The following is a 25,821-nucleotide window of genomic DNA, read 5'->3' as shown; positions in this document are numbered from 1 at the left end:
TGCTAGAGGCAAAAAAGAGACTAAAAGAACTTAGATCTCCTGAGTTCCAGTTCAGTGCTCTTCCCATTATGCCACCCAGCCACTCAAGCCAATGCTCTCTCTAGGCAGGGCCAAACCCACTGCTTTTAAGAAAAACACAAAACCTCCAGCACTTAAATAAGCAGATTCATCTCCCCAGTGATTCCCTAAAAGGCTAATCCTATCAGCTAGCCTTTACTGAGAAGGATGATGTGTTAAACTCTTTACAGGCGTTATTTCATTTCATCCTCAAGGCAAACCTGTGGGAGTAGTTCTTTCTTAGTTCTTTCCCTTTTGATTGATGAGGGAACACAGACTCAAAGACTTCAAATAAGTTGCCCAAGGTCACAGGACTAGTTAGCAATGGAGCCGGAATTTAACCAAGGTCTGACTTGGGCCCCAGCTCTCAACAACTATGATATATTGCTATTTGTGTCCCTTCCCTTCTATCCAATTTTTTTCTTTGTCCTTTGGGACTTAGGATCATACATATGCTAAGACTACCTAATCACAAATAAGGTTTCTGGAAGAATCTCCGAGCAGGGAAAAACAGTAACCCACAACATCTCCGCAAATTGAAGACCCACCCGGGCTACTTTTTCTCCCAAAGTCTGGGCCTTTGCTACCCTCATGCACAAAGCTCTTCTTTCTTCAGCAACATTAATCACCTGTTTCGCCACTCAGTAACCTAAATCGGATCTTTCAAAGGCCAACGAAAGCACTGATACCGACAATCACCTGGGACCCAAGACCCCTCGGGGTTAGAGAAGAGCGCAAGAACTAGGCAAAGTTTCCGTCCGAACTGCAATGAGGTTAACAGGGCACAGTAACACAAGCTCGTACCTGATACTAGGAAACATGGAGAGAAAAACAGGGAGAGTGGAGGGAAAACCTTGCTTTGGGCCTGAGGCCCTTAAACAGGAAAAGAGTGAGGAAAGGATTTCCAGGCCGCCTTCTCTCCAGTCATTATTTCAAAGCCAGTGCCCACCACCAAAGCAGCCCGTGCAAGGCACCCTTGGTGGAACACCAGGAAAAGGCGACGCGAAGAGCCCAAACAGTCCTTGAGTTGCCAGCCTCCGCACTCCGTTTGTCTTACCCTTTTCCACCAGACAGGCAAATTCTGGAGGATTTTGTCGCCCAGCCCCCCGCGCAAAGTGAAATCTCGGGAAGGAGAGGACCCTGCCTCACTCGGTGGGGACAGAAAGGGCACTCGCTTTCCTTTGGAGCAGGGGGACAGGAGGAAGACAGCACGGAGGAAAATAAAAAGGACAAAAACTGGCCTCGGCAGGGGGTTGATGGGGCACAATGTAGTAGCTGCACTCACCCGGGTGAGACATGGGGATGACCTCATTGCGGGTCCCCGGGAAGTTAAAGATGACGGCTCCAGACGCCCCTCTCTCGTAAGCCAGATGGATCTTGTCGGCGAAGGTGCAGCCCCCGCCGCGCTGGATGAGGGCCAACCAAGAGACCTGCACGGTGCTTCCCCAGTCCCCTGGGACCGTAGGCACCGTGAAATTCGTGTGCGGGTTACAGGCGTTGAGCGCCCCCGGCCCGTCGGGCGGCACCAGGACCCCAGCCACAGGCTCGAGCGGCGAATCCTGGCCGTACACGCCCTCCTCGCTCAGCTCCCACACTGTGCGGTTCACTCCGGTGTGCGGAACCCGCCAGGACACGTTGAGGTACGCGGTCCACACCGCCTCGGCTCCCCGGGAGCCGGGGGCATGGGGGCTCAGAGCCAGCAGGAAGCACCACGCCAGCAAACGGGAAAAGCCGCAGCCGCCGCGGCACAAGACCCCGGCCCCGGGCGGCGGCCCCATGGCGCGCGCGCTCTGTGGTTCCCGAGGGCCCCTGGCACGCGCCCTCCCGGCTCTCGGCAGGACCCTGGCCGGGCCCAGGTGCGCGCCAGGTGGGGAGGGGGCGGGGAGGGGCCGGAGCGCTCGGGAGCAAGGTGGGAGCCGCGGGGCACGTAGCGTCGGGCCGAGCGGTTGCGGCAGAGGCAGCTCTTCGCAGCTCCCGTCCTCTCCGCTACTGCTGCGGCCGCGTCGGGTTCTGGGGCTTTAGCAAGAAGCTCCGCCCAGACGACTGGGGGTAGAGGTGGCTGGGAGGGAGGAAAGGACACTGCGGGATCCGCCTCTTAAAAGGGTAACGGGATGGGCAGGCGTTAGAGTAGGCTCTCAGGCTGTGTGGCCAGGTATGTGGCGGCGTGTCGTAAAAAAAATAAATAAATAAAAAAGAAAGAAAGAAAGAAAGGACAGGCCGGGAACTAGAGAATCTGCGACCAGAAAAGCTCTCCGGTAGGATCCGGGTCCGTTTTGGATTGCGAGAATGGGTTTTTCGCTCCGAACATTTGCCTAAAGGCCGTTTCAGGTTTTAGGTGCCAGAATGTCCAAGGACTTCTAAAAACCACAGATCCGAAGGGTCTGAGCTGGAGTCAAGGGATTTTTGGGTAGGTGGGTGGTGCTGGGGGCAGGCTGTTTATTGATTCTCTAGAGGGGGGAGAGTCAGGAAAAGCGCGTTGTTATTTTGGGGGGGCGGAGGAGGAACCTTTCTCCTTTCCTGCTCCAGACAGGCGTCATGCCTGACTATTTTCTTAGGCTTACCTCATGCTAAATAGACTGACTGCATCAGAAGTCCCTTCTGAAAGTAATCTTAGTCCTCAGAAAAGAGTTACCCTTTCCATACACCTCAAAACCAAGCCTCTTTTCTTCATCTTCCAGAAACCAGGTTTACCCAAATCTATACATCTGTACCATTCCTAACCTTAACTACACAATCCTTCCCCATTTCCCACCAACTGAAAGGAGCCTGACTCACCTTGGCGATTCACTCGTGGCACTATTGCGTTATGATTCCTCCTTCCTTTAACTGTATAAGCTTTATCTACCCTGTCAATTATTGCATTTAATAGGTGCTCCAGAAAAAATGCGTTGGTTTAAACTGAATTAATACACCTGTTGTATGACAGCGATGGATAACTTTGGACCCTGGGTAAATTACTTCTCTGTGCCTCAGTTTCCTCATCATCTGTAAAATGGGGATAATAATATTACCTACCTCATAAAGTTGTTCAGACAATTAAATGAGTTCATACATGTAAAGCACTCAGAACAGTGCTTAGCAGAGTGTAAAAAATACATCTGTTCAATACTACTATTACTAAACAGAGTCAGGGACCCCACCATACCTTTTAAATAATCTTAAAGTTGTCACTTTGAGATAAAAATCAGAGAAAATGATGTTCAGGATGTTTTCACGTTTTCACTTCGAAGGGATATAATTCACTTTATCCAGCCCAGCACTTGTTAAATTCCTGATCAATCACTCCCCTCAGTCCCTGGCCCAACATTTACTTAATCAATATTATTCCCAAAGATAAAGCATGGGACAATTCTTCACTTGATACTCTTATGGCTTGAGAGAAACCTAGAGGAAAATCAACACCATAACTAAACAGCCCCCAGAATCCAAATAAATGGGCAGTTCTGTGAAGCATGAGCCCTATATACTGTAAAGGACGTTATGTTAGAGGTCAAGGCGGGTATGGGAGGCCAATAGCATGGCACCCCCAACTACTGATGATGTTAATCTCCGGGATAAAAATTACCTAGGGGGAAAGGAAAGAAAGGGTAGGATGGATCATCTCTAAGAAATGGTAGAGTTCTAGAAATTGTCTGAATTTGTTGGTGAAGAACACTCAAAATTCAATAAATATTGCCTGCATGGCAATCAACTATATTGTACTTTAAAGAAACACTGTGTTTAAAATTAAAGAGATCTATTATAAGGCATCTACAAAAATGAAGTTTGGAGAGATATTTGTTAGTATCTATTCTTAAATATTTATGGCACATCAACTGTATGCCAGCCATGGGCTAAGCATTGGCGTAAAAAAAACCCAATAAGACATTAACTCTGCTATCAAAAAATTCATAAATTAGCTTTGATGAGACAAACAAGCAAACCGATAGTTGCAATATAGAGTGCTATATGTATATAGTGTAAATGCTATGACAGAGGTGTGCACAGGGCAGTAATGGGTAACAGAAAAGAGGAACCTCACCCAGACTGGGAAGTAAGGAAAAGCTGCCCAGAGGAGGTTACACTTGTGCTGAGCTTGAAAGGGTTAGCCTTCCTAGGCTGAGAATAATACAAGGGAATGAAGGCACTGGGGCATGAAACTGACAATGTTGGGAGACAGCAAGAACAACAGGCTCTATAAACACAAAATGGTTGGAACCCAGAGTACAAGACATAAAGTTCTACAGGTACACAGAAGTCAGTTCTTGAGAGTCCTTTCATTTAAGCTAGGGAGTTTGGACTTTATCCAAAAGCAAGGAGTAATACAATCAGGGTTTACGCATGGAGTAATATAATCAGATCTGAATTGGAGAGATCATTATGGCTTCTCTGTGGATAATAGATTGGAGGGGACAAGACTAGAAGCAGGGAGCCCAGAGAGAAGATTTTTGGTAGTGGTCCAGATGAGAGATGAAGGTGGCCCAGCCAAGACCCAGGAGATGAAGACAAGTGGAGAGATTGGAAATGTATTTTGGAGGACAAAAGAGAGGAATGAGTTATAGGGATTGCTCTGAGGTTTTTGGCTTGGAAGACTGGATGGCATTCAATAGGGAGGAGGGTTTTAAATGTGTAGAAAGGGTAGGAGGAGAGATGAGCTCAGTGTAGATCTGTTGATCTTACGGTGCCTATGATGTAACTAAGTAAGACTGTCTGTTGGGCCATTGGATTTTCTGATTACTGAACACCTACCAAGTGCAAGCTATTGGAGAGATGTAGGTATACAGAGACCAAAAAAAAAAAAAAAAAGAAAAGAAAAAAAGAAAAAAAGGTCTCTGCCCTCAATGAGTTCGCAGTTTAGTAGGAAAGTCAGAGGTAAACAAGTAAATAACAGTACAGTTTAATAAATGTTATGACTGAGAAAGCATGGGGTGCTATGGCAACATGGGTGTGGCTGAGTCTTTAAGAACAAATGGAGTTAATCAAGCAAAGAAAGTAAGGATATTCAGGCAGAGGCAATAGTCTGTTACTTGAAAACACCAGGAGCATTCAGGGAACTAACGTTAATTAGTCATGTGTGGCTGGGATGCAAGCTGCAAAGGGAGAGCCAGGGTAAGTGAAACTGGTCAAGTAGGTTGTGCCAGAACATGAAGAGTTTAGAAAATTGTGCTAAAGAGTGTGGACTCAGTGCGTATGTGCATACCTGCATGCGCACACACGCACAAACACATAAAGTGAATATGGCAAAATGATAACAACTGTTGAGTCTAGATGGTGGGTCTGTAGGTACTGACTGTACTATTTTTTCAACTTGTCTCTGTATTTCAAGCATTTTGCAATGATGAGTTTTAAATTGTGAATTTATATGGAAGTCAGTGGAGCAAATAGATGATTATTGTCAGACCTAGGCTTAAATGGAGCACCTGGGTTGTATGAGGACAAGATGGGAGGCAGAGCGACTAGTGAGGAAGCTAACTTCCACAGCACTATTCAGGAGGTCCAGCCCAGTTGTGGAGATGGAGGTATCAGACAATCATAGCTTCAAGACATGATCCGTTAAAATCATCCTGTGAACTCCCCTTGCTATGAGTCTGTTCTCACCAAGCAACCTTATTATCCTTTAGGGCCTCATGTAAATATGCCTACAGGGAGATAATGCACTGATCAGCAGACACTAGTATCTGGTCCACTTGGAAGTTATACTTCTCATTATAAATTAATCAGTTGGCATTCTGGCGTATATATTGGTCTCTTGTGACTTTGGTGAAGTGTGAGTCAGGCCCCAGGAGCCCAGTCTCTGGTTATACTACCAATCAAATTTCAAAGCCTACAAAGCTAGGAACTAGACTGCGCATCATGACTGCATCAAAGTCCTTCCCCTCTGTGGGGACTTGTCTGGATAACTCCATGGCTTTCTCCAATCCTGTGCCTCTGTCTCGCTGTGATTTCTTTTCAAACTGCAACAGAGCCCTGCTGCTAACAATGCGGTCTGTGGATCAGGGACATCAGCATCAGCAGGGAGCTTGTGAGACATGAAGAACCTCGGGTCCCACCCCAGACCTGCTGAGTCAGAACCCACGTTTTAACAAGATCCCCAGGTGATTTGTACACATACGTATGTTCGAGAAGCCCTGGGGTAGACCAGAGTATTCCTGATGGGTAGGCAGCACCTAGCCTCTACCTGAACACTCCCAGTGTCAGAGTTTACCGCCTGCCAGAGCATTGCATCCTGAGTAGTGCTACACTTTTCTTGCTGGAAAGTTCGTGTAAGTGTAGTTTGATTTTGTTTCAGTCCCGGGACCTCACCTTATTCATATATATACATTCCTTATGCCCTCAAACCAAATGTCCTAGCCCTAGATGTGTTCCCTTGGGGTCCTACCATCCCCAAGGCTAATTAATAACAGCTACTGTTCATTGAGCGTTTACTATGTACTTTGCATGTATTATCTCATTTAATTCTCACAATCATCCATTATTATCCCCATTTGCAGAAGAGGAAACTGGCTCAGAGAGAACTAGCAACCTGCCTAAGGTCATATAACTAGTCACAGAACCAGGATTCCAGTGCAGTTCTGCATTAACAGCTGATAACAGCTCAGTATCTTCCCACTGGAGGGTGGTATTCACATTCTAACACTGCCTTATGCCAAAGGAAGTTCAAGTGTAATGTTTCTTGTACGCATTTCAGGCACTGTAACCCATGAGGGAGACACACTTGGGCCAGGAGCCTTTTTGAATTCCTCAAATCCTACCACAAAGGCTCACCCTGCCAAATATTTGTATCAGCAATACTGGAATGAAAGCTGCCCTGAGCGGTGCACTATCTAATAATGAACTAATAAGCAGAGCAGCATCCTGCAAAAGCAACAGCAGGGCACCACTGTGGCCGACTAAGTTTCCAGGCACACTGAGTCTCTGAAGAGGCACAGAGATGGACGATAGCATTCAGCCTTTAATATGTCTGCAAGAAATGAGACATCACATCTGGCTTCTTACCATTAGATAAATGGCAAGGCACCATGTGGGACAAATAGTGTCCTGGCATCTAAGCAATGTTGTGGCTATGCAACTCCACAACATAGGTGTAGAGAATGCACAGAGAAGGGATGGCAACACATTTCTGCTCTAGGCAGCTGTTCTGTGGATAGCAAGAAGAAATTGATGGGGGATGTGGAGAGAGCAAGCAGCTGCACCAAACCAAAAGCCCCAAATGGGATGGTGCAGGATACTTTAAAATAACATCATTTCTGAGTGCAGGTACATCTCAGTCAGCTCAAGTGGGTGTACAGCTATTAGAAAACAGGGGATCTTTTTTAAACCAAGCTTTCATGCGCTCAAAGAAAAGACAGAATTTCAGAGAGGGGTTTTACAACAGTGCGGCTGCTATATCTGAAGTAGTCTTCTCATATCCATAACGTTAATAGCTACCATCGAGAACATACCATAGGCCAGGTACTTTATACCTGTAAGTATTATATGCTGCCTATTACAGAAGAAGAAACTGAGGCTCAGGTTAAGTAACTTGCTGAAGTCACCCATGGTAACCAAATGACAGAATTGGAATTTGACCCAATGTCTTAGTACAAAGCTACACTCTTCCCATTACACCAGCTTGCCACTCTATCCAACAGTGCCTTCAAAAATAGAGGTAGAAAGGCAATGTATTTATTGAGAACCTACTATGCACCAGACACTTTACGTGCCTTAATTCTATCTGTTGATTCTTACAACAGGTGATAAAATCCCATTATAATAATTAGAATTCTCATCTTTTTTCAGATGAGGAAGATGAAGCTCGGAAAGGTACAGTATCTTGCCAAAGGCCACACATCCAGTCTGTGGCAGAGTTGGAACTCACATTGGGAGATGACTTCAAGTTCTATGCCATTTCGCTCTGCTGTACTACCTCTCCACATACATGGTAAGGATATTATTAGAGGGTGGAAGGAATGGGTATTTTTTTCCTTTTTTTAAATTATGTTCAGTTAGCCACTGTGTAGTACATCATTAGTTTTTGATGTAGTGTTCAATGATTCATTAGTTGCATATAACACCCAGTGCTCATCATAACACATGCCCCCCTCAATAAGGAACGGGTATTTTTACAGCCACATCCAGTGACATACTTTAGTATTCTAAGAATCCCCTCACCAGAGTGTCCTGATTTCCTGCTGTACAGCCCCCAAATTCCTAAACTGAGATTATGAAAGTACATTTAGTCAAGTGCTTCATTGTCATTTATAAATGCCTACATCTTCCGTTGAGCACACTCACACTCATGAGTGTGTGGAGAGGAGTGCCTGAAAATGTGTCACGTGCAGAAAGGGCATTTTGTGTCCACTGATGAAAACTGGTACAGAAAGGAATTGTATCGATGGAGGACAGTGCAGAAAATTTGTGCTTATACTGGGTCGACTTGGTTGCTACTGGGGGATCAGACTAGCTATCTTGAGTTTGGAGAGACAATTGAGGGGATCCCGGATTGCTAAAGAGGAACAAGGGTGGGGAAGAGCCCAAGGTATGGGGAGAAGGAAGGGCTTCAAGGGAACATTGGGCAGAGCTGGTGCTGGGGGCGGGGGCGGGAAATGACGGGAGTGGTTTTTACCCTCCATTGCCACTATCAGGACAACCTAGTTGGGAAACTCATCTGGTCTCAGGCAGTCTCCTCTCTTTCCTTTTCAGATTTGTTAAGACAAAGATTTCAAAAGCATTAAATCTGTGACCATAAGAGATTTACATATATGCTATTGGAAGACAGGAAAATAATTACTTGGGAGAAAATGGGAGAGAAAAATGTGGTTTTTAAAAAAGATTTTATTTACTTATTTGTCAGGGAGAGAGAGAGAGAGAGTGCACAAGAAGGGGTAGCGGCAGGCTCCCCTCTGAGCAAGGAGCCCGATGTGGACTTTTTCCCAGGACCCCGAGATCATGACCTGAGCAGAAGGCAGACAGTTAACCAACTGAACCACCCAGGCGTCCTGAGAAAAATGTTTTTAATGATATGAAGTCTACAGATATGACCACATATCTGAACTTTACTTCCAACCCATTCCTGCTACTTAGTAGACTAGATTCACAGAACTCGCCCATTCCAGCCTTTGTTGTTATTTTTAACTTTGCTGTTGACTGGTTATGTGACACTGAGGAAGTTTCTGTTCCTTCTTGCTCAGCTACAAAACAGGGATAATAATAATGCAAAATTACATAGCTATACTTTGAACCATGTAATGTTCCCTCAGATTAAAGCCTAACAAATCAGATAGTATATCTGAAGAAGTATTTCTGATCTTGCCACTGCCTAGGACAAATGACAGAAGGGAGTGGGCCTGGCAGGTGAGGATAGGATCCGTTTGCTAAGTTAGGAAGGAGGGGAGTTCTTAAAAATGTACATGGGCTGTTAGGCTTTTGTTTAACCTACAGACAGAATGGGATTCATTTTTTTTAAATAGGAACATAATTTGCTAATTCCCAGTAGACCTGGGATTTCTGAAAAGCAATTTAAGAATAAACATACTGATATTGTATCACAATCACCTAATGAGGCCAAGGCTTGCTTTTTTAGAAGCTCAAGTCTGCCTGAGTGTGGGCAAAGGCAGCCTTTGTATTCCAAGGGGCAAAGTCACAAATTCACAGCTGCCAACTATATGCATTAGGATTAGCCACAGCTGGCCAGGGCTCAAAACTGATCAATAACACGTAGTAAACAAGTAGTTGGCAATAAATGACCGGGCACTATCACATAGTTGAGACAACTGAAATTGGCTGGCTTACCACTCATAACTCACACAGTAATTAAGTTCTGTCACACCAGAATTAGGTAAGTGTTATGGTTATATTGGTTGCAGGAACCAGACAAGGGACAAGCAGGCCTTCAACAAAAGGGTATTTTGTGCCTACAAAACTTACTTTGGTTTGACTTCATCACAAATCATTCAGTGTAAAGCCTAGGAACTTTAATGAGGAAAAATGCTACAGGGAACATCTGAAGGAAAACAAAAATGTCCAGATCCAATGGAATCTACAAAATCGCTTCTCCCTTAGCTGACAATCTTCCAATTAGCAGGGGGCAGGTTCACTTTTTTCTAAGTTGTCTCTGCGTAACTTTGGGGGCAGATAGCATCAGTATACTTCATGTTCTTCCTAGCGAACTAGTTCAGACGCGGAAGTCAGTGACTGCTTAATATTCTGGATGTTGTCAACTCTGGAGCCACAGAAAGCCTTTCACCAGAGGCAATGAAGTGGCTCAGTAATGTTTGCTCTTCACGAGGGAAAAAAAAAAGAGAGAGCAGAAATTGAAAGCCTGAAGCTCTTGTTTGTTTGAAGAAGAGGCTCAACAAGTTTACCTTCAATAATCCCACCAGTTCATTAAATGTCTTCGTTTTTCTCAGGTGGGGATGGCCGAGGTGTTTAGAGACCTGACTGGAGCAGATGTTTGTGCCCTACACCCGGGGTTTATGGCACAGCACCCTGCTGATTTCAGGACCTGCTATTTGGTTGGATTCAAGATGGGATGAAAACTTCACACACATTTCAAGAAGGTGGCTATCTTCAATCAGTGCTTTCAGTTATGCCCCTCATAGGCATTTTCAGCAGAGATTTCTAAGTTCCAAAACAGAGGTAATAGTAAAAAAAAAAAGTGTATTTATGCCTGCTTTCTTTTTTTCACAGAATCTTACTCTTGTCACTGTAATTTGTATTAGGTAGCAGTTAACAAGCAAAGAAGAAGCAGACTTTCTGGGGGAACAAGTGCCAGATTAATTCCACCCGATCACTGCAGTCAGTATATAAATTTAGGAACGAAACATTTTTACTAACATTGACCCTTTGGGCTGTCTGACATACAAAATTGTAAGCAGTGAGTATCATTGGGCATGCAGAATTTATAATTTTCTCATTTGGAGTTTCAGTAATTTAAAATTCATCTGTTCTCTAACTTATTCAGTAGAATAATAAATTTTGGGGGGCACCTGGGTGGTTCAGTTGGTTAAGCATCTGCCTTCAGCTCAGGTCATGATCCCTGGGTTCCTGGGATCAGAGCCCCATGCCCATTAGGCTCCCTGCTCAGGAGGGGAGCCTGCTTCTCACTCTCCCTGTCCCTCTCCCTCTGCCCCTCCCCCTGCTTGTGCTCTCTCTCGTGCTCACTCACCGTTTCAAACAAATAATCTTTTTTTTTTAATTTAATTTTATTATATTATGTTAGTCACCATACAGTACATCCCCAGATTCCGATGTAAAGTTTGATGCTTCATTAGTTGCGTATAACACCCAGTATACCATGCAATACGTGCCCTCCTTACTACCCATCACCATCAAACAAATAATCTTGAAAAAAAAATAATAAACTTTTTTTAGAGCTTTTCATGTCTACAAAGACTTATGACAGTTGCCGACAGTTGCCGGGGAAGATAAAAAGATCAATGCAACACCATCCCTCAGGATACTGGGGGTAAATTGTATCAAGAAAAATGTGGGTCCTCTCTTTTGTTTTTGCCTGCATGCATCTAGATTATCAGCAATACAAGCTTTAATTGAAAGCTTTGTCCAATCTCAAATGTCTACTAATGGAGAAGTGATATTAATTTTCTCTTAGACTATTGTAAATAGCCTTCTAATTGATCTCCCTGCTTTTTTGTCTCTTGCCCACTCCACATCATCTTTCATCATACTGCCGTATTATGCTTTCTGAAACATAGCTATGATTCTATCACTTCTCATTGTATATTGAATAAAATATAAATTTCTAAACTTGAAAGGCTAGCCCTTCCACAATCGAGGTCCATCTGACTAATGCTTCCTTTATGACTCCACTGTACCTGACTGGACCTGTATTATATATATAGCATCTTCCAGAGTCTGCCACATTTATTTTCCTACATATCTATCACTTCCATCAGAGACTGAGTTCCTTGAGAGGAGGGGCCGCAGATTTTTCTTCTTTGTAGCCCCAGCTCTTACCCTGACACATTAGAGTAAGTTTGAAGAACAAGTAAATGGCTGACCAGAACTGAAGGGCAGGCTGTCTATATGGCATGAATTTCTCCCATTGTTTTTGTTAAGGTATAATTTACATACTGTAAAACTCACCCTTTTCACTGTATAGTTCTGCAAGCTCTGACAAACATACGTTGTGTAGCCATGACCACAATCAAGACACAAAACACTCTCATCACTCCCCAACTTCCCTTGTGTTATGCCTTTATAGTCAAAACCCTGACCCCTACCCTTACCCTGGCAACCCCTAGTCTGTTTTCTGTCCCTATGGTTTCGCTTTTTCCAGAATGTCAGATAAATGGAGTCATTCAGTATGTAGCTTTTTGTGTTAACTTCTTTCACTTAGCAAAATGCATTTGAGATTCACCCATGTCATTGCGTTGGCATGACATTTAAACAAAAGAGTTGTCAAAGAGATGGGTGCTGTGAGGGGGTACAAAGTCCTGTGTGAGTATAGAGGCAGGAATGTTTGCTTCTGACTCAAGGAATTAGAGGAGATTTCATGAAGAAAGTAACATCTGAGCAGGGCCTTAAGGGACAGGTGGGGTTTTTATAGGTATGAATGGCGAGGGAAGATGTATCAGTAAAGGATGTAGCAGGAACAAAAGCTCGGAGTCCAGAAAGAGCAGAGTGGATTTAGAAAACATTGTTTTACTTTGGTTAGCGCTCAAGAGGAAGAGTAGTGGGAGACAGGCCAGAAAAGGTAGGTTAGGGCTTTGTTGACCTTGAATACATATTTAGGCATTTGGTCTTGATTTTCTGAGGCAGTAGTCGGCCATTGCAGGTTTTTGATTCAGACTCTGCTTTGAGGAGGGTGGTACTTCTGCCTGCAGGTGATTACGCCACCCCGCCAGAGCTGAAGTAGATTGTTGTTCTCTGTCAGGGTGAGAATACATCTGTGACTCTTAAAACGGGGCAACAAATGACATCGAAATATATCAAAAGCATACCAAAGATATAAAATATCTGCACTAATGGTACTTGATAGAATATGTATTCATGATATGACTGAATCCAACACCTACAAAAAGCTCCCTTATCTCTCCATTCATTTGTATTCTCTCAATTCTTTCTATAGTCGAGGTATCAAAAAGCCAAGTATTGTTCCTAGATCCTGTTTTCCTAATTCTCCATGGAAACATCCTCACAGAAGTAAGAATTTACATTAGGGCTTCTATCTTAGCAGAGAGCCGATAAACAAGTCCCAACTTAACAGCATTAGTTTCTTTTGTAAAACCATATTACCCACCAGTATTACCCGAATTTCTACGTAAAAAGAACCTCTTCCTATTTTGGATGATTTTTCTCTGAGACAAGAACAGACATTTGACCAAAGAGGATATGCAGATGGCAAATAAGCACATGAGACGTTCAGCATCCGTAGCCATTAGGGAAATGCAAATTAAAACTACAATGTGATATCACGGCAAGCGTCCCAGAATGGCTTAAAAAAAGTGGTAACACTAAATGATGAGGAGGATGTGGAGAAACTGGATCACATATACACATACGTTGTTGATGGGAACGTAAAACGGCACAGCCGACCTGGAAAGCAGTCTGGTCGTTTCCTTTTTTTTATTTTATTTTATTTTATTTATTTATTTGAGAGAGCACGAAAACCAGAGAAAGCATGAGAGGGGGAAAGGGACAGGAAAGGGAGAAGCAGACAGGGAACCTGATGTGTAGCTGGATCCCAGGAATCTGGGATCATGACCTGAGCTCAAGGCAGATGCTTAACTAACTGAGCCACCCAGGCGCCCCTCTTGAACAAGTCTGGCGGTTTCCTATAAAACTAAACATGCAACTACCACATGACTCAGCAATTTCAGTCATGAGCCTTTATCTCAGATAAATGAAAAATTATGGTCACTAAAACCTGAATACGAATGTTCATAGCAGCTTCATTCATAATTGCCCGAAACTGGAAACAACCCAGATGTTCTTCAATAGATGAATGATTAAACTGTGGTACATCCATACCCTGGAATACTACTCAGTAATAAAAAGGAATGAGCTATGAATATATGGAACAATCTGGATGAATCTCTAGAGAATTATGCTGAGTTAAAAAAAAAAGTCAATCCCAAAAGGCTACATACAGAATGATTCCGTTTACATAACATTTTTGAGATGAAAATATTATAGTAATGGAGAACAGATTAGTGGTTGCCCAGAGTTAAAGACAGCGTGTGGGGTGGAGGTGTGGGTGGGTATAAAAGGGCAACACGAAGGAGCCTATAGTGATGCAGTTGCTCCTAATCTTGACTGTGGTGATGGTCACACAAACCTACAGACATGATAAAATTACATAGCACATGCAAATAAGTGCCTTAAAACTAGTAAAATCCAAAGAAGATGGGTGGATAGTATCAATGTCAATTTCCTGGTTGTGCTCTTGTACTCTAGTTACTTAAGGTAATACCACTGGGGATATCTGGATGAATGGTAAAGGACCTCTCTCTCTCTTTTTTTTCCTTTTTTTATTATTATGTTTTCTCTATTTCTTACAACTGCATGTGAATCTACAATTTTCTCAAAATAAAAAGTTTTTTAATGAGAGGAATATGTGTTGGTTGTAGAAATGTATACTGCATTACTTGAATTAGCTTCAGGAAATTATTTTTTTTTTGCCAAGGAATTCGGATGTTTTCTTACGGCATTAAAAAAAAAACCCAACAGTAAAATTCACCATGTTTCTAGTTTCAGTTATGTTGCCAGGAAACAAGGAGCTCAAAGAGGGCAGCTACTTCTGCTTCTGCTAGAGTAGTTCTAAACCTTTTTTAAGAGTCAGAGCTACTTCTGAAAATTTGATGAAACTTTACAGAATAAATGAGCACACACAGTTTTGTGCCCAATTTCAAGGGGTTTTATGGGCCTCGTGAAGTTTATTCAATGACCCCATGTTAATGTTGGTCTACTGCTCTACTGTTCTATGTGGTAGCCAATAGCCCCATGTGACTATTTAAAATGAAATAAAATAAAAAATTCAGTTCTTCAGTCATATTAGCCATATTTCAAGTGCTCAAAGGCCACAGGTAGCTAGTTGTGGCAGAGACAGAACTGAATGTTCTAGTGAGCTGAGTTGCTGTAGAACATTTAGAATAATATTTACTTTATTTTTTAAAAAGCAATTCCATGTACTTAGAACTTCAAGGATACTTCAGCTGCGTGAAGACCCTGTGTGACCCACCTGTGCACCTCCAAGGACCCCTCCCCCCCAGCCTAAGAACCTCCTCTTTAGACGGATTCTATATTATCCATAAATGTTTTCTTTTCTTTTGGGTTTAACCAAGGGACTAATTTAAATCCCCTTTGAATTAAGTAGGCTATAGACCAAAATTATTATCGTTTCAATTATTATACAAAGGCAGAAGAAGACAGGGCTGGCATTTGCAAGTAGGAAGCATTGTTTCAAGTGCATGATGTACTTTTGGAGGAGAATATAGGTACAGATGAATAGATATTAGGAGATAGTCAAGAGTCAGATTCATCTACATAATAGCAAAACAATCCATTAAAAGTGGAACATTCAGTTGCTTTGTTCAACTAGGATCTTTTATTTATTTTAGTGTCGTGTAAACACATACCACACTAACTGTGGCAAAGATTATTAACATAGAAAGGGGGGAGAACAAGATTTTAAATCCTGTGATGGGAAAAGAGATAACTGAGTTGAGTAATATTTCATTTTTAAATTTTTTTAGATTTAAATTCAAAGTAGTTAATGTATAGTGTATTAGTAGTTTCAGGGGTAGAATTTAGTGGTTCATCAGTTGCATATAACACCTAGCGCTCATCCCCAAAAGTTCCATCCTTAATGCCCATCACCCAGTTACCCCATCCGCCCACCCACCTCCCCTCCAGCAACCCTCAGTTTGTTCCCTAGAATTTTAAGAGTCTCTTATGGCTTGCCTCCCTCTCTGTTTTTATCTTACTTTATTTTTCCTCCCCTTCCCCTCCTCAAACAAAACATCTGTTTTGTTTCTTAAATTCCACATATGAGTGAAATCACATGGTATTTGTTTTTCTCTGACTGACTTATTTTGCTTAGCATAATACCCTCTAGTTCTATCCACGTCATTTAAAATGGCAAGATTTCATTCTTTTTGATGGCTGAGTAATATTTCATTGTCTATGTACCACATCTTCTTTACCCATTCATCAGTCAATGGGCATCTGGGCCCTTTCCGCATTTTGGCTATTGTGGACATTACTGCTATAAACACTGGGCTGCATGTGCCCCTTCTAATTACTATTTTTGTGTCCTTTGGATGATACCTACTAGTGTAATTGCTGGATGGTAGGGTAGTTCTATTTTTAACTTTTGGAGGAACCTCCATAATTTTTTCCAGAGTGGCTGCCCCAGTTTGCATTCACACCAACAGTGCAAGAGGGTTTCCCTTTCTCCACCTCCTCACCAACATCTGTTGTTTCCTGACTTGTTAATTGTAGCCATTCTGACCAGTGTGAGGTGATATCTCATTGTAGTTTTGATTTGCATTTCCCTGATGATTAGTGATGTTGAGCATCTTTTCATGTGTCTGTTGGCCATTTGTATGTCTTCTTTGGAGAAATGTCTGTTCATATCTTCTGCCCATTTCTTGACTGGATTTTTTGGGTTTTGGATGTTGAGTTTGAGAAGTTCTTTATAGATTTTGGATACTAGCCCTTTATCTGATAGGTGATTTGCAAATATCTTCTCCCATTCCATAGGTTGCCTTTTAGTTTTGTTGATTGTTTCTGTCCCTGTGCAGAAGCTTTTTATTTTGGTGAAGTCCCAATAGTTCACTTTTGCTTTTGTTTCCTTTGCCTCTGGAGACATATCTAGTAAGAGTTGCTGTGGCCGAGGTCAAAGAGGTTGCTGCCTGTGTTCTCCTCTAGGATTTTGATGGATTCCTCTCTCACATTTTGAGATGTGTAGGCAGAAAAAAAGGTAGAGAAAATGTAATAAGTAGCTTCCTGTCTTGCAATAAGTAGCTTTCTGGTTCATTGTAATTTGTCAAGTGTTTAGGAATAGAGGGCATTCATGCTTTAAATGGTAGTCATTTATAAAAGCTCTGATGATCTTTCCCTTATTAGAAGAATTACATTCTTTTTTGCAGGGGAGGGGAGAGGGAGAGAGCCTCTTAAGCAGGCTCCATGCCCAGCACAGAGCCCAACATGGGGCTCGATCTCACAACTCTGAGATCATGACCTGAGCCAAAATCCAGAGTCGGATGCTTAACCGACTGAGCCACCCAGGCACCCCTAGAAGAATTATATTCTTAAAACGTAAACAATATCCTTACATTCCTGGTTTTCTCCTTCAAATATTGAAATCATTTTTTTTCTTTTCTGCATTGAAATTCATTTTCCACCTAAAGCTAGGTACACACCAGAATTATTATTTTGAATGTATAGCTTTCTCAGGGTCATTGTTTCTCAGTCTCCTACAATAGAATTGAGTTTGATCTCAATTATAGATACTAGTAGATGGGAAGCAGTGATGTAGATAACACAAAACAACAGACGATCAAAAGACACTTGGGGTTGGCTTTGAAATCCTTTCTTCAGTGCATTTTCATTTTATGTTTTACTCAGGCATTCCCTTCAGACCCATAAGAGGTGACTCTGAAGTAGCATGAGTGATCAAAGACAGTTAGCCTCAGATCTCAACAGTGCCAGTGGACTAGCTGCATTCAGATAATTAAATTAATGGCATAACTTAGCATATTTATATTCTGTATATCACCTTACCCCCGTGAGCATGTAACCACTAAAGAAAGTCAATAGACTCATGGGTCTTATTTATTCCGGGAATTTATTTACATCTTCAAGGTGCTTGGTTTTAAAGTAATCAATTAGATTGATTTTTGTTTTGTTCAAATCTATTTGGCTGACCTTGCCTAACCGAGTATCTTGGTGTTTTCTTAATTGAAAGAGTTGCCATATGGTGTCAAAAGACATTGGAAACTTTGATTCAGATGCCAATATAGCATGTTACTATTTAAATATGCTTAAGTACCCAGGTGTTTGGATTAGGCATAAAAATGCTCAACGTGCCCTCTGCTGGGCCTTTCTAATGTTGGAGCAGAAAAATGCTGTGTCATCTGGTTGTATAGTGGGTTGAGGAAAGGAATTCCCCTGTAACTACTACGTGCAATGAATAAACCATAAATATCAATTCACAAGTCTTTCTGGAATGGATAAATCTGGCTCACTTAGTTTCAAAACGAAGATTTAAAATGCCATCCAGATGCAAAGAAACCAAAACTTTGTTATGTGCTTAGGAAATCCTCTGTGTTTTATGAAATGAAATAATTTTATTGTCAGGTAATCTCTCCATAAATATGTAAACCAACTAAGTAATTCTACCATCATTACATTATTGTATAATTATTACATTATTATATAAACCAACTCAGTCATTCTGCCACAAGAGGACAGCTGTGAGGAGGTGAATTTGAATTCAAGATTTTTTGCAGGGTTTGCAAAGATGCATTTCCATCTACTACCCTCAGCCCCGTGGTTTTATCTGAGGTCCGATCTTGTAAATCAGTAAATATTCCCATAAATTAAGTGGGTGGTTTACTTATGAAGAAGACTGGGGAATTAGACTCAGTGTTTTCTTTAGCAAAAGTTATTTATATATTTTTCTTGGATCAAAATATTTTTTAACATTTCCTGTGGTAAAGTAACAAGTACCCAGCAACTGTCTTCCAGACAACAACCTTTACAGTCAGTGGGATTGTACACAACTCAGTTGTGTAAATTGTACACATAGCCACATTTTAGTTGACCACATTTTCCTGCTTATAGGTTCAAAAGAAGCAAATCCTGAAACTACACGGAATCTAGAGAGACTATTGTTTCTACTCTCCCCAGCGCCAACTGGCACTCAAAAAATAGAACTGGCCAGAATATAGCTGGCTAGTTTCTTTATGAATTTCTCCCTAAGGCACAAAGATCAGCTTCTCACACCCCTGGGAATCTAAAAGGTTTTCATTTTATCACACTGAAAATTCTTCTGGACTATTTCAGTCAGTGCTTTCAATTAAATCATTGTTCTCTGAGTTTTCTAAAACATTGTCCTCAGTTGCTTACACCATTATTAAATAATAACAGGTGCAAAACTAATGCTTGGAGCACTAGAAATTTGCTTTTTGCTGTGTTAGTTCTCACTGCTTTCCTTCTGGTATGGATGTTAGTGCCATGTCAAAGACGGGTGAAACTGGCGTACAGCCAGGAAAACAAGTATATTTAAAGAAATTGGGATTATACATTTTTTTCATATTTCAGTAGAACATGGTACTTTACTGTTTAGCTTCTCAGAAATCAGAATACCATCTATGCAGTAATTAAGGGTAAGAGTTTTTATTTGTCTGTTTTTGCCCTCTTGTTTGGCAGAAGGCAAAGAAATCTTGAATCACCCCTCTACTCTGAGTAATGTTTTCTTTGTTTAAAGTGCAAACGGGTATTGTGACTTCAGAAGACATTCTTAGAGAATATACTCTCTCCGAGATCTTAGGTCTTACTGTAAAGAAATGGAAGTATCCTCATAAGAAGTTATACCATAGAATGTCCCAGATGAGTGTAAAAAAAAAACCCCACAAAACACTGCAACTTCATGTTTTTAAAATGTAATTACAGGCTAAGGGCACAGGCCATTAAACGGAAGCCTAAAGTCCCAGATTTGTAATGTATTACTGCTTGGAGGAGACACATTTTGTCAGTATTTACCACTTCACTAACATTTTAAGTATTCATAGAGTGAGGATTAACGGGCTGTGGACAAGTATTTCTTCAGAGAACTATTAATAGTATGTCCAATAGTTTAAACAGTTTTCGGAAACAATGTGGATATTCTTTTAGATTTAACTTTGTTTTCATTGCTAGAAGTACAGTCCAAGCATACAGAATAAAGAAAATAGAACTCTACTTTCATTATGACATTATTTTGCAAATAGAGTAGAACTTTACTAAATCAGACTTGCTTGAAGTTGGCAAGTTCTTTAATTGGAATTACAGAACATAGATTTCGTTATTTTGGAGAAAGGCTAGCAGTCATTCTATGATGAAAGGGAAATCATGGTGTCTCTAAATTCTGCACTGGGAACAGTTACCTTGAATGAGAAAACCAATTTTTCTAGTGCCTTAGGAAATATTCATTTACATAAAAGCAATTGGACTATTAATTAAAACCATTCCCATTGTTCTTTGAAGCAGAGTCCTATATTTCATCAGCTTTGATTACATTACTATAGATGTCTAAAAAGCTATTTAAAAAAAATACCCTTCCATAGTTCATTGATTTTCTGTCAGGCCTTACTCTGAAAGTTTTAACAAAATACAAAATGCAGCTTTATTATTTTAGAGTAATACAATAACACAAATGAATTGCTACTAAAATCATGCCAAGGAGAAGCACTGCTGGATGTCCTTTAATGAAGGCAAAGACTGTTTGCCCGAAAATAGTTGCTTTTATGTATTGCTTTTACAAGAGTTTCTATTCTCTGAAGGCACTTAATCATTTCCCCACTCCTTTAAGTGCCAATGCCAGATTTTTAACTTAGACCAAACACTGGTGAGAATTGATGCGGGTTTTAGTACACTCTTCCCAAATTCACAGAGTATGACGCAGATCGCTACATCTACAATAGCTCATACAACTCAGTGAAAGAGTGATGTCAATTTCACAGAACTGTGCAGCGACATGAGGCCTGTGCTGGAATCTGGTTGCTTCACTCCATGACCCTGTGCGGGTGTAAGCTCTCTGTGTAGGTGTGTGAATCACTGGTGGTAATCTAGGCAGTTCCTATTGCCAGAGCTTTATATAGAAACAGCCTAACAAAGAAGTCATGTCCCCAGCTGCCAGCTGAAGCTGAGACACCAGATAGCTTCAGGGAGAGCTGATAGAAAAAGAACACCATTAATAGCCAGCAAGGCTGTCAGCAAGCTGAGGAACCCCAAAATTTCTGGTGTGACCACACTCCATTGGCTAGAGAGAGAATCGGAAAGTTGGTAATATTTATTGGGAAGGGCATATACTCCCCTTTGCAGCCTTGTTCATTCATTCATTCATCACTGAAGGCCCAGTGTTCGTCGCTGTGCTCAGTGCTGTGTACCTGGAGATGAACGAGACGAGGTGCCTGGACCTCCAGCACTCTGCTACTGCGTCCAGGTCACGTCTTATCCTATCCGATACTTTGCTCTCAAGTCACTGTCAACGATTTAGTCCCTACTGTGGGTATCAGTTGTGAAGGTGAAGATGTTACCTTTCCCAGGAGCACATTCCTTTTAAAGAGGGCCTCAAAAACCCTAGAGCTTTTTAACACCCAAAGGAATGCCGCTTTCATGATGGATGGAATTTCAGATATCACAGGGAGGAGGATCTTGTTGGGCAGGGGAAATCCTGGGACACAACAAATCACATCACACAAGTGACTGGCTCTCAAATCCTCTCCAAGACTCAAAAAGTGAAGTCATTCTCAAAAGGCAAAGGCAATGCCCCCTCCCCATTGACAGAAAGAAAAAAAAAGATTATAGCGGTAAGAAACATTGACATTCAACTTTGCCATTAGTAAAAAAGCCAAAGAGTCAATACCACTGACTGAGAATTAAATGGATGATATAAAGCAAATAGAAGGCAACTTCATGTAGCGAACAGTTTAATCCTATATTGATCCTAAATTAAACCTATATTTAGTCCTATGTTGTTCAAGAGGGCACAACTAGGAACAACGTGTGAAAAGATAGAGGGAGGTTCATTTTGGTGTAGTTTGAAAAATAACCTCCTGAAAACTTAAGCTGTCCAGCAATGAACTGAGTTGCCTGCCTGGTGAGATGATGAGATCTCTGTCGCCGAAGGTGCTCAAGTAGTAAATGGATGGCCACCAGATGGAACAGTAGTTGAAGGGATTCGTGATGTACATGGAAGACATATTTTTTTATGTTTGCTCTGTGAATCTATTAGTCTAAGATAGTTAGGAATCCAGGAGGGACACAAATAATAAGAATACGGACAGATAGGCAAAAAGCAAATTAACGTGACCCATGTTTATCAACGTTGGCTAGGTGCCAAAGAATGGAGAGATCAGGTAAACTGTTAGTTGGGAAAGGCTTTGAATAGGACATACCTTTCATCCAAGATTTTAAAGTGAGAAAGAGACATGGACAAGCAACGAAGAGGTAGAATAAACCAAGAAGGGGGATGCCTTCATCAGCATTATCTTACTACTACCACCATTTTTTGTGTCTACTATAGAATAGCTACCATGCTAGCTGCTTTCTTTACACGTGCTCTTTCTTTTCTTTTTCTTTCTTTCTTTCTTTCTTTCTTTCTTTCTTTCTTTCTTTCTTCTTTCTTTCTTTCTTTCTTTCTTTCTTTCTTTCCATGTGCCCTTCCTTCCTACTTTCCTTCCTTCCTTCCTTCCTTCTTTCTTTACCAGAGGGAGAGAGAACACAAGTGCAGGGGTGGGGGCAGAGGGAGAGGGAAAAGCAGACTCCACTCCTGAATAGGGAGCCCAATACGAGGCTCGATCCCAGGACCTTGGGATCATGACCTGAGCTGAATGCAGATGCTTAATCGACTGAGCCACCCAGAAGCCCCTACGTGTGCTATTTCATTTAGTCTTTACCACCACTCGGTAAAGTAGTACTGTAGTATTCCCATTTTACAGATGAGATGTCTGAACTGAGAAGACTGGAATCCAGAGAGGTTAATAACTTGTCCAAGATCACACAGCTAGAAAACAAATAGTAGGTCTGCTATTCAAACCCAGATCCATCTCCTTACAAAGCCCTTGCCCTGAATCACTACCACATTCCACTGCTTCTTGTTAAACCCACGTTGTATGCTAGAGGGCTTAGAGAGAACTATGAAATGTAAAATGTGGCAAGGCAGGACACATAGTTGGCCCTCAGTAAATATTTGTTGAGTGGGTAAGTAAGCCCCCTGCTTTTTAGATGAAAAAAAACCCCACATTTTTATGTCTTATTTTATTCCCATGTTATTCCCATAGAGCTTACTGCTACAGAGCTTCCCTGGGCCCAGGCTATGGCTATGTAAACAAGAACAAATAGCTCCCCAGAGTTTCCAACGCTAGCTAGGGTTTAACCTCAGGTATCATGGAGTAATATGCATTAGGTTAGAGCCCTCGTCTTTCTCTTTAGGCCTTCTTGAATTCCTCTTGTGGAGCCAAAGGGCTGCAGTTTTCAGGGGAGAAAGGATATGTTTGTGAAACTGTCAGAGAAACTATACATCTTCCTTTAGTCAAAATGCAACTTAGCCTTCTCTCCATCTGAGCTCTGTTCCAAAAATTCTCCACAGAGCCCTTTGGTAAATACGGCCTTTCTGTATCTTCTGGCTTTTTGACAAGACTAATTTTTTTTTTAAAGAGCATTTGCCTCTACGTTTGGAATGGTCCTAAATTCCTCAGAATCAACCCCTGTGGCCTCCAACTGTAGCTAATCTTACCATGTATAAGTTACTGAGCATTTAAATGCTGGTTATATCCTGCAGGAGGCTAATAAAAAATAATCAGTGAAAAATTATTTTGAAAAATGGTTATTTGGTCCATGTAGACATTTTTAGAGCTAAAATAATGTCAAACATCCTATTTGACTGATTATACACTCCTCCTCCTCCTTCTCCTCCTCTGCTGAATCGACTGCTTTGAGGAAAAGAACTCAATTTCCATTTCCATTTAAAAGCTAAAAATATACACAAGCAAATGTAGATTGGATTTAATTCAATTCTGGAATGCAGGGCATCCAGGCATTTAATGATTGCAATTTTGACATCCTAAGGCCTTGACTAGGTTTCTATCAGTTTTTACTAAAATCCTAATCTCCTCAATGCAGAGATAGGTAATTAGCATTAGTCATAACAAACAGATCATTTCCCAGGATATTTGATTGATTAAAATGGCCTGAAAGAATTTGTCGTGTGCTCCTTCTTTATAATGATTTCCCATTTTTATGCAACATCCTCCAGATATTCAGGTAACATTCAACTCAAGCCCCAACTTGTACCTGATTTCAGATGTTAAAGCAGTTCCATTTGGAACCTTCCGGCTGGTTAGTTTGACATTCAGTCCATTCAGCACCTGCTAACCTTCCACTGTATTCCCCCTCCCTGCCCAAGCATAAACACACCCCTCCCTCGCCCTTGTAATCTGCAGCCACAGCTCTGGGACCCTTCTGGTCTAAATTCTCTCATATTTTTTTTTTATCTCTGCCATATTCAGCTCTGCCCTTCTCAGCTCCTCCAAGAGTGCCTGCTCTCTTGTGAATCATTCTCTTACCTTCTGTGTGCACTGCCAGCCTTCTACACTGCTCCCCCAAGTCCTGGACTTGTTTGAGATACCTTGATTCCAGAATTTAGTTTGAAACCTTTACACTGTATGCCCCCTGGTCTCATATTCCTGCCATCCTTAGTTATTAGCCCAGTTGGAAGCTAATTTCGTTCATATTCAGTCCTGTTCTCCCCTCTCTATACTGCTTGTTCTTCTTCCACTGCTCCCCTCCTGGAAGTTTAAACTGTATCTTCAAGATCTCTGGCTCCCTTACACATGCTTCACAGGTACAGTTTTCTCATATCTCTTCAGTGAGGGTTATATGAAGGCTTATGCCGTTTCTCTGTGGTCCCCGACCTATCTTCCTGCCCTGAAGATACCACTTCTTCAGTTACTTTCAGTAGAGGCAGCTTATCCTTCTGTACCCCACATATTTCAGGGCTATACGGGGTTTTCTTACTCCCACGTGGGTTCCAGACCACTGTCCCCTCACCCTCATGAATAAATCCCCAGTTTCCTGGAGACTCGTGGGTAGTCAAGGGATTCATGGCACTTGGTTTGACCACCTTCTATGTCTTCCTGGCCTGTTTAGTCATGGACCAACACCCCAGGCATTCGCCTGCATATATGAAGACTGTCATTTGCATCACAGTCATCCTTTCTACCTTAAGTCCTTCCATCACCCAATACTCTGGACTCACTGTGATCCAACTTCAGGGAACTTGACCTCCTTTCCAGTTCAGTCACCCCACTGCCATGGCCATATTCTGGCTGTTATCATTATCTGCTGAACTTCTGAAACCCTAACGGAAATGCCCCATTTTCTGATGGCCTACCCTGTTGCTCTCCTTGTTTATTAAAACAAAATTTTATTTATTTATTATTTATTTATTTGAGAGAGAGAGAGCACTCGTCCTTTTAATATGCCCACTACTGATCTTTGACTTCTGTGCTAACATCTTCTCTAACTTTAACATCCATGCTGATGACCCGTCCAATACCCTGACCTCATAATTTCTTTTTTTTTAATGATTTTTTTAATTATATTATGTTAATCACCATACAGTACATCCCCGGATTCCGATGTAAAGTTTGATGCTTCATTAGTTGCGTATAACACCCAGTGCACCATGCAATACGTGCCCTCCTTACTACCCATCACCAGTCTATCCCATTCCCCCACCCCCTCCCCTCTGAAGTCTTCAGTTTGTTTCTCATAGTCCATAGTCTCTCATGTTTCATTCCCCCTTCTGATTACCCCCCTTTTCTTTATCCCTTTCTTCCCCTACCGATCCTCCTAGTTCTTATGTTCCATAGATGAGAGAAATCATATGATAATTGTCTTTCTCTGCTTGACTTATTTCACTTAGCATTATCTCCTCCAGTGCCGTCCATGTTGCAGCAAATGTTGAGAATTCGTTCTTTCTGATAGCTGAGTAATATTCCATTGTATATATGGACCACAGCTTCTTAATCCAGTCATCTGTTGAAGAGCATCTCGGCTCCTTCCATGATTTGG

At 41.7% G+C, this 25,821-nt stretch overlaps 1 protein-coding gene and 1 long non-coding RNA gene across 3 annotated transcripts in view; one reads left to right on the top strand and one right to left on the bottom strand.

The window, feature by feature from the left end:
• Positions 1-25,821, bottom strand: part of RNF128 (ring finger protein 128) — a 94,141-nt gene that overhangs the window by 54,706 nt on the left and 13,614 nt on the right. Inside the window, exon 1 of one of the 2 annotated variants that reach the window (XM_002922587.4) lies at positions 1,343-2,064. The exons of the other annotated variant lie outside the window; for it this stretch is intronic. Within the exon in view, the coding sequence (XP_002922633.1) occupies positions 1,343-1,835 (493 nt within the window). The 5' untranslated portion in view covers positions 1,836-2,064. Of the gene's footprint in view, positions 1-1,342; positions 2,065-25,821 lie in introns of those variants that run through there. 2 annotated transcript variants of the gene reach the window in all.
• On the top strand, positions 2,269-10,639 carry LOC109490130. The gene is made up of 3 exons (XR_002143372.2): positions 2,269-2,312; positions 7,816-7,957; positions 10,425-10,639. It is a non-coding gene; the product is annotated as an uncharacterized LOC109490130 (long non-coding RNA).

Source organism: Ailuropoda melanoleuca, chromosome X (assembly GCF_002007445.2).
Source record: "Ailuropoda melanoleuca isolate Jingjing chromosome X, ASM200744v2, whole genome shotgun sequence".
Lineage (NCBI taxonomy): Eukaryota > Metazoa > Chordata > Mammalia > Carnivora > Ursidae > Ailuropoda > Ailuropoda melanoleuca.
This window is presented reverse-complemented; position numbering and strand designations above follow the sequence as displayed.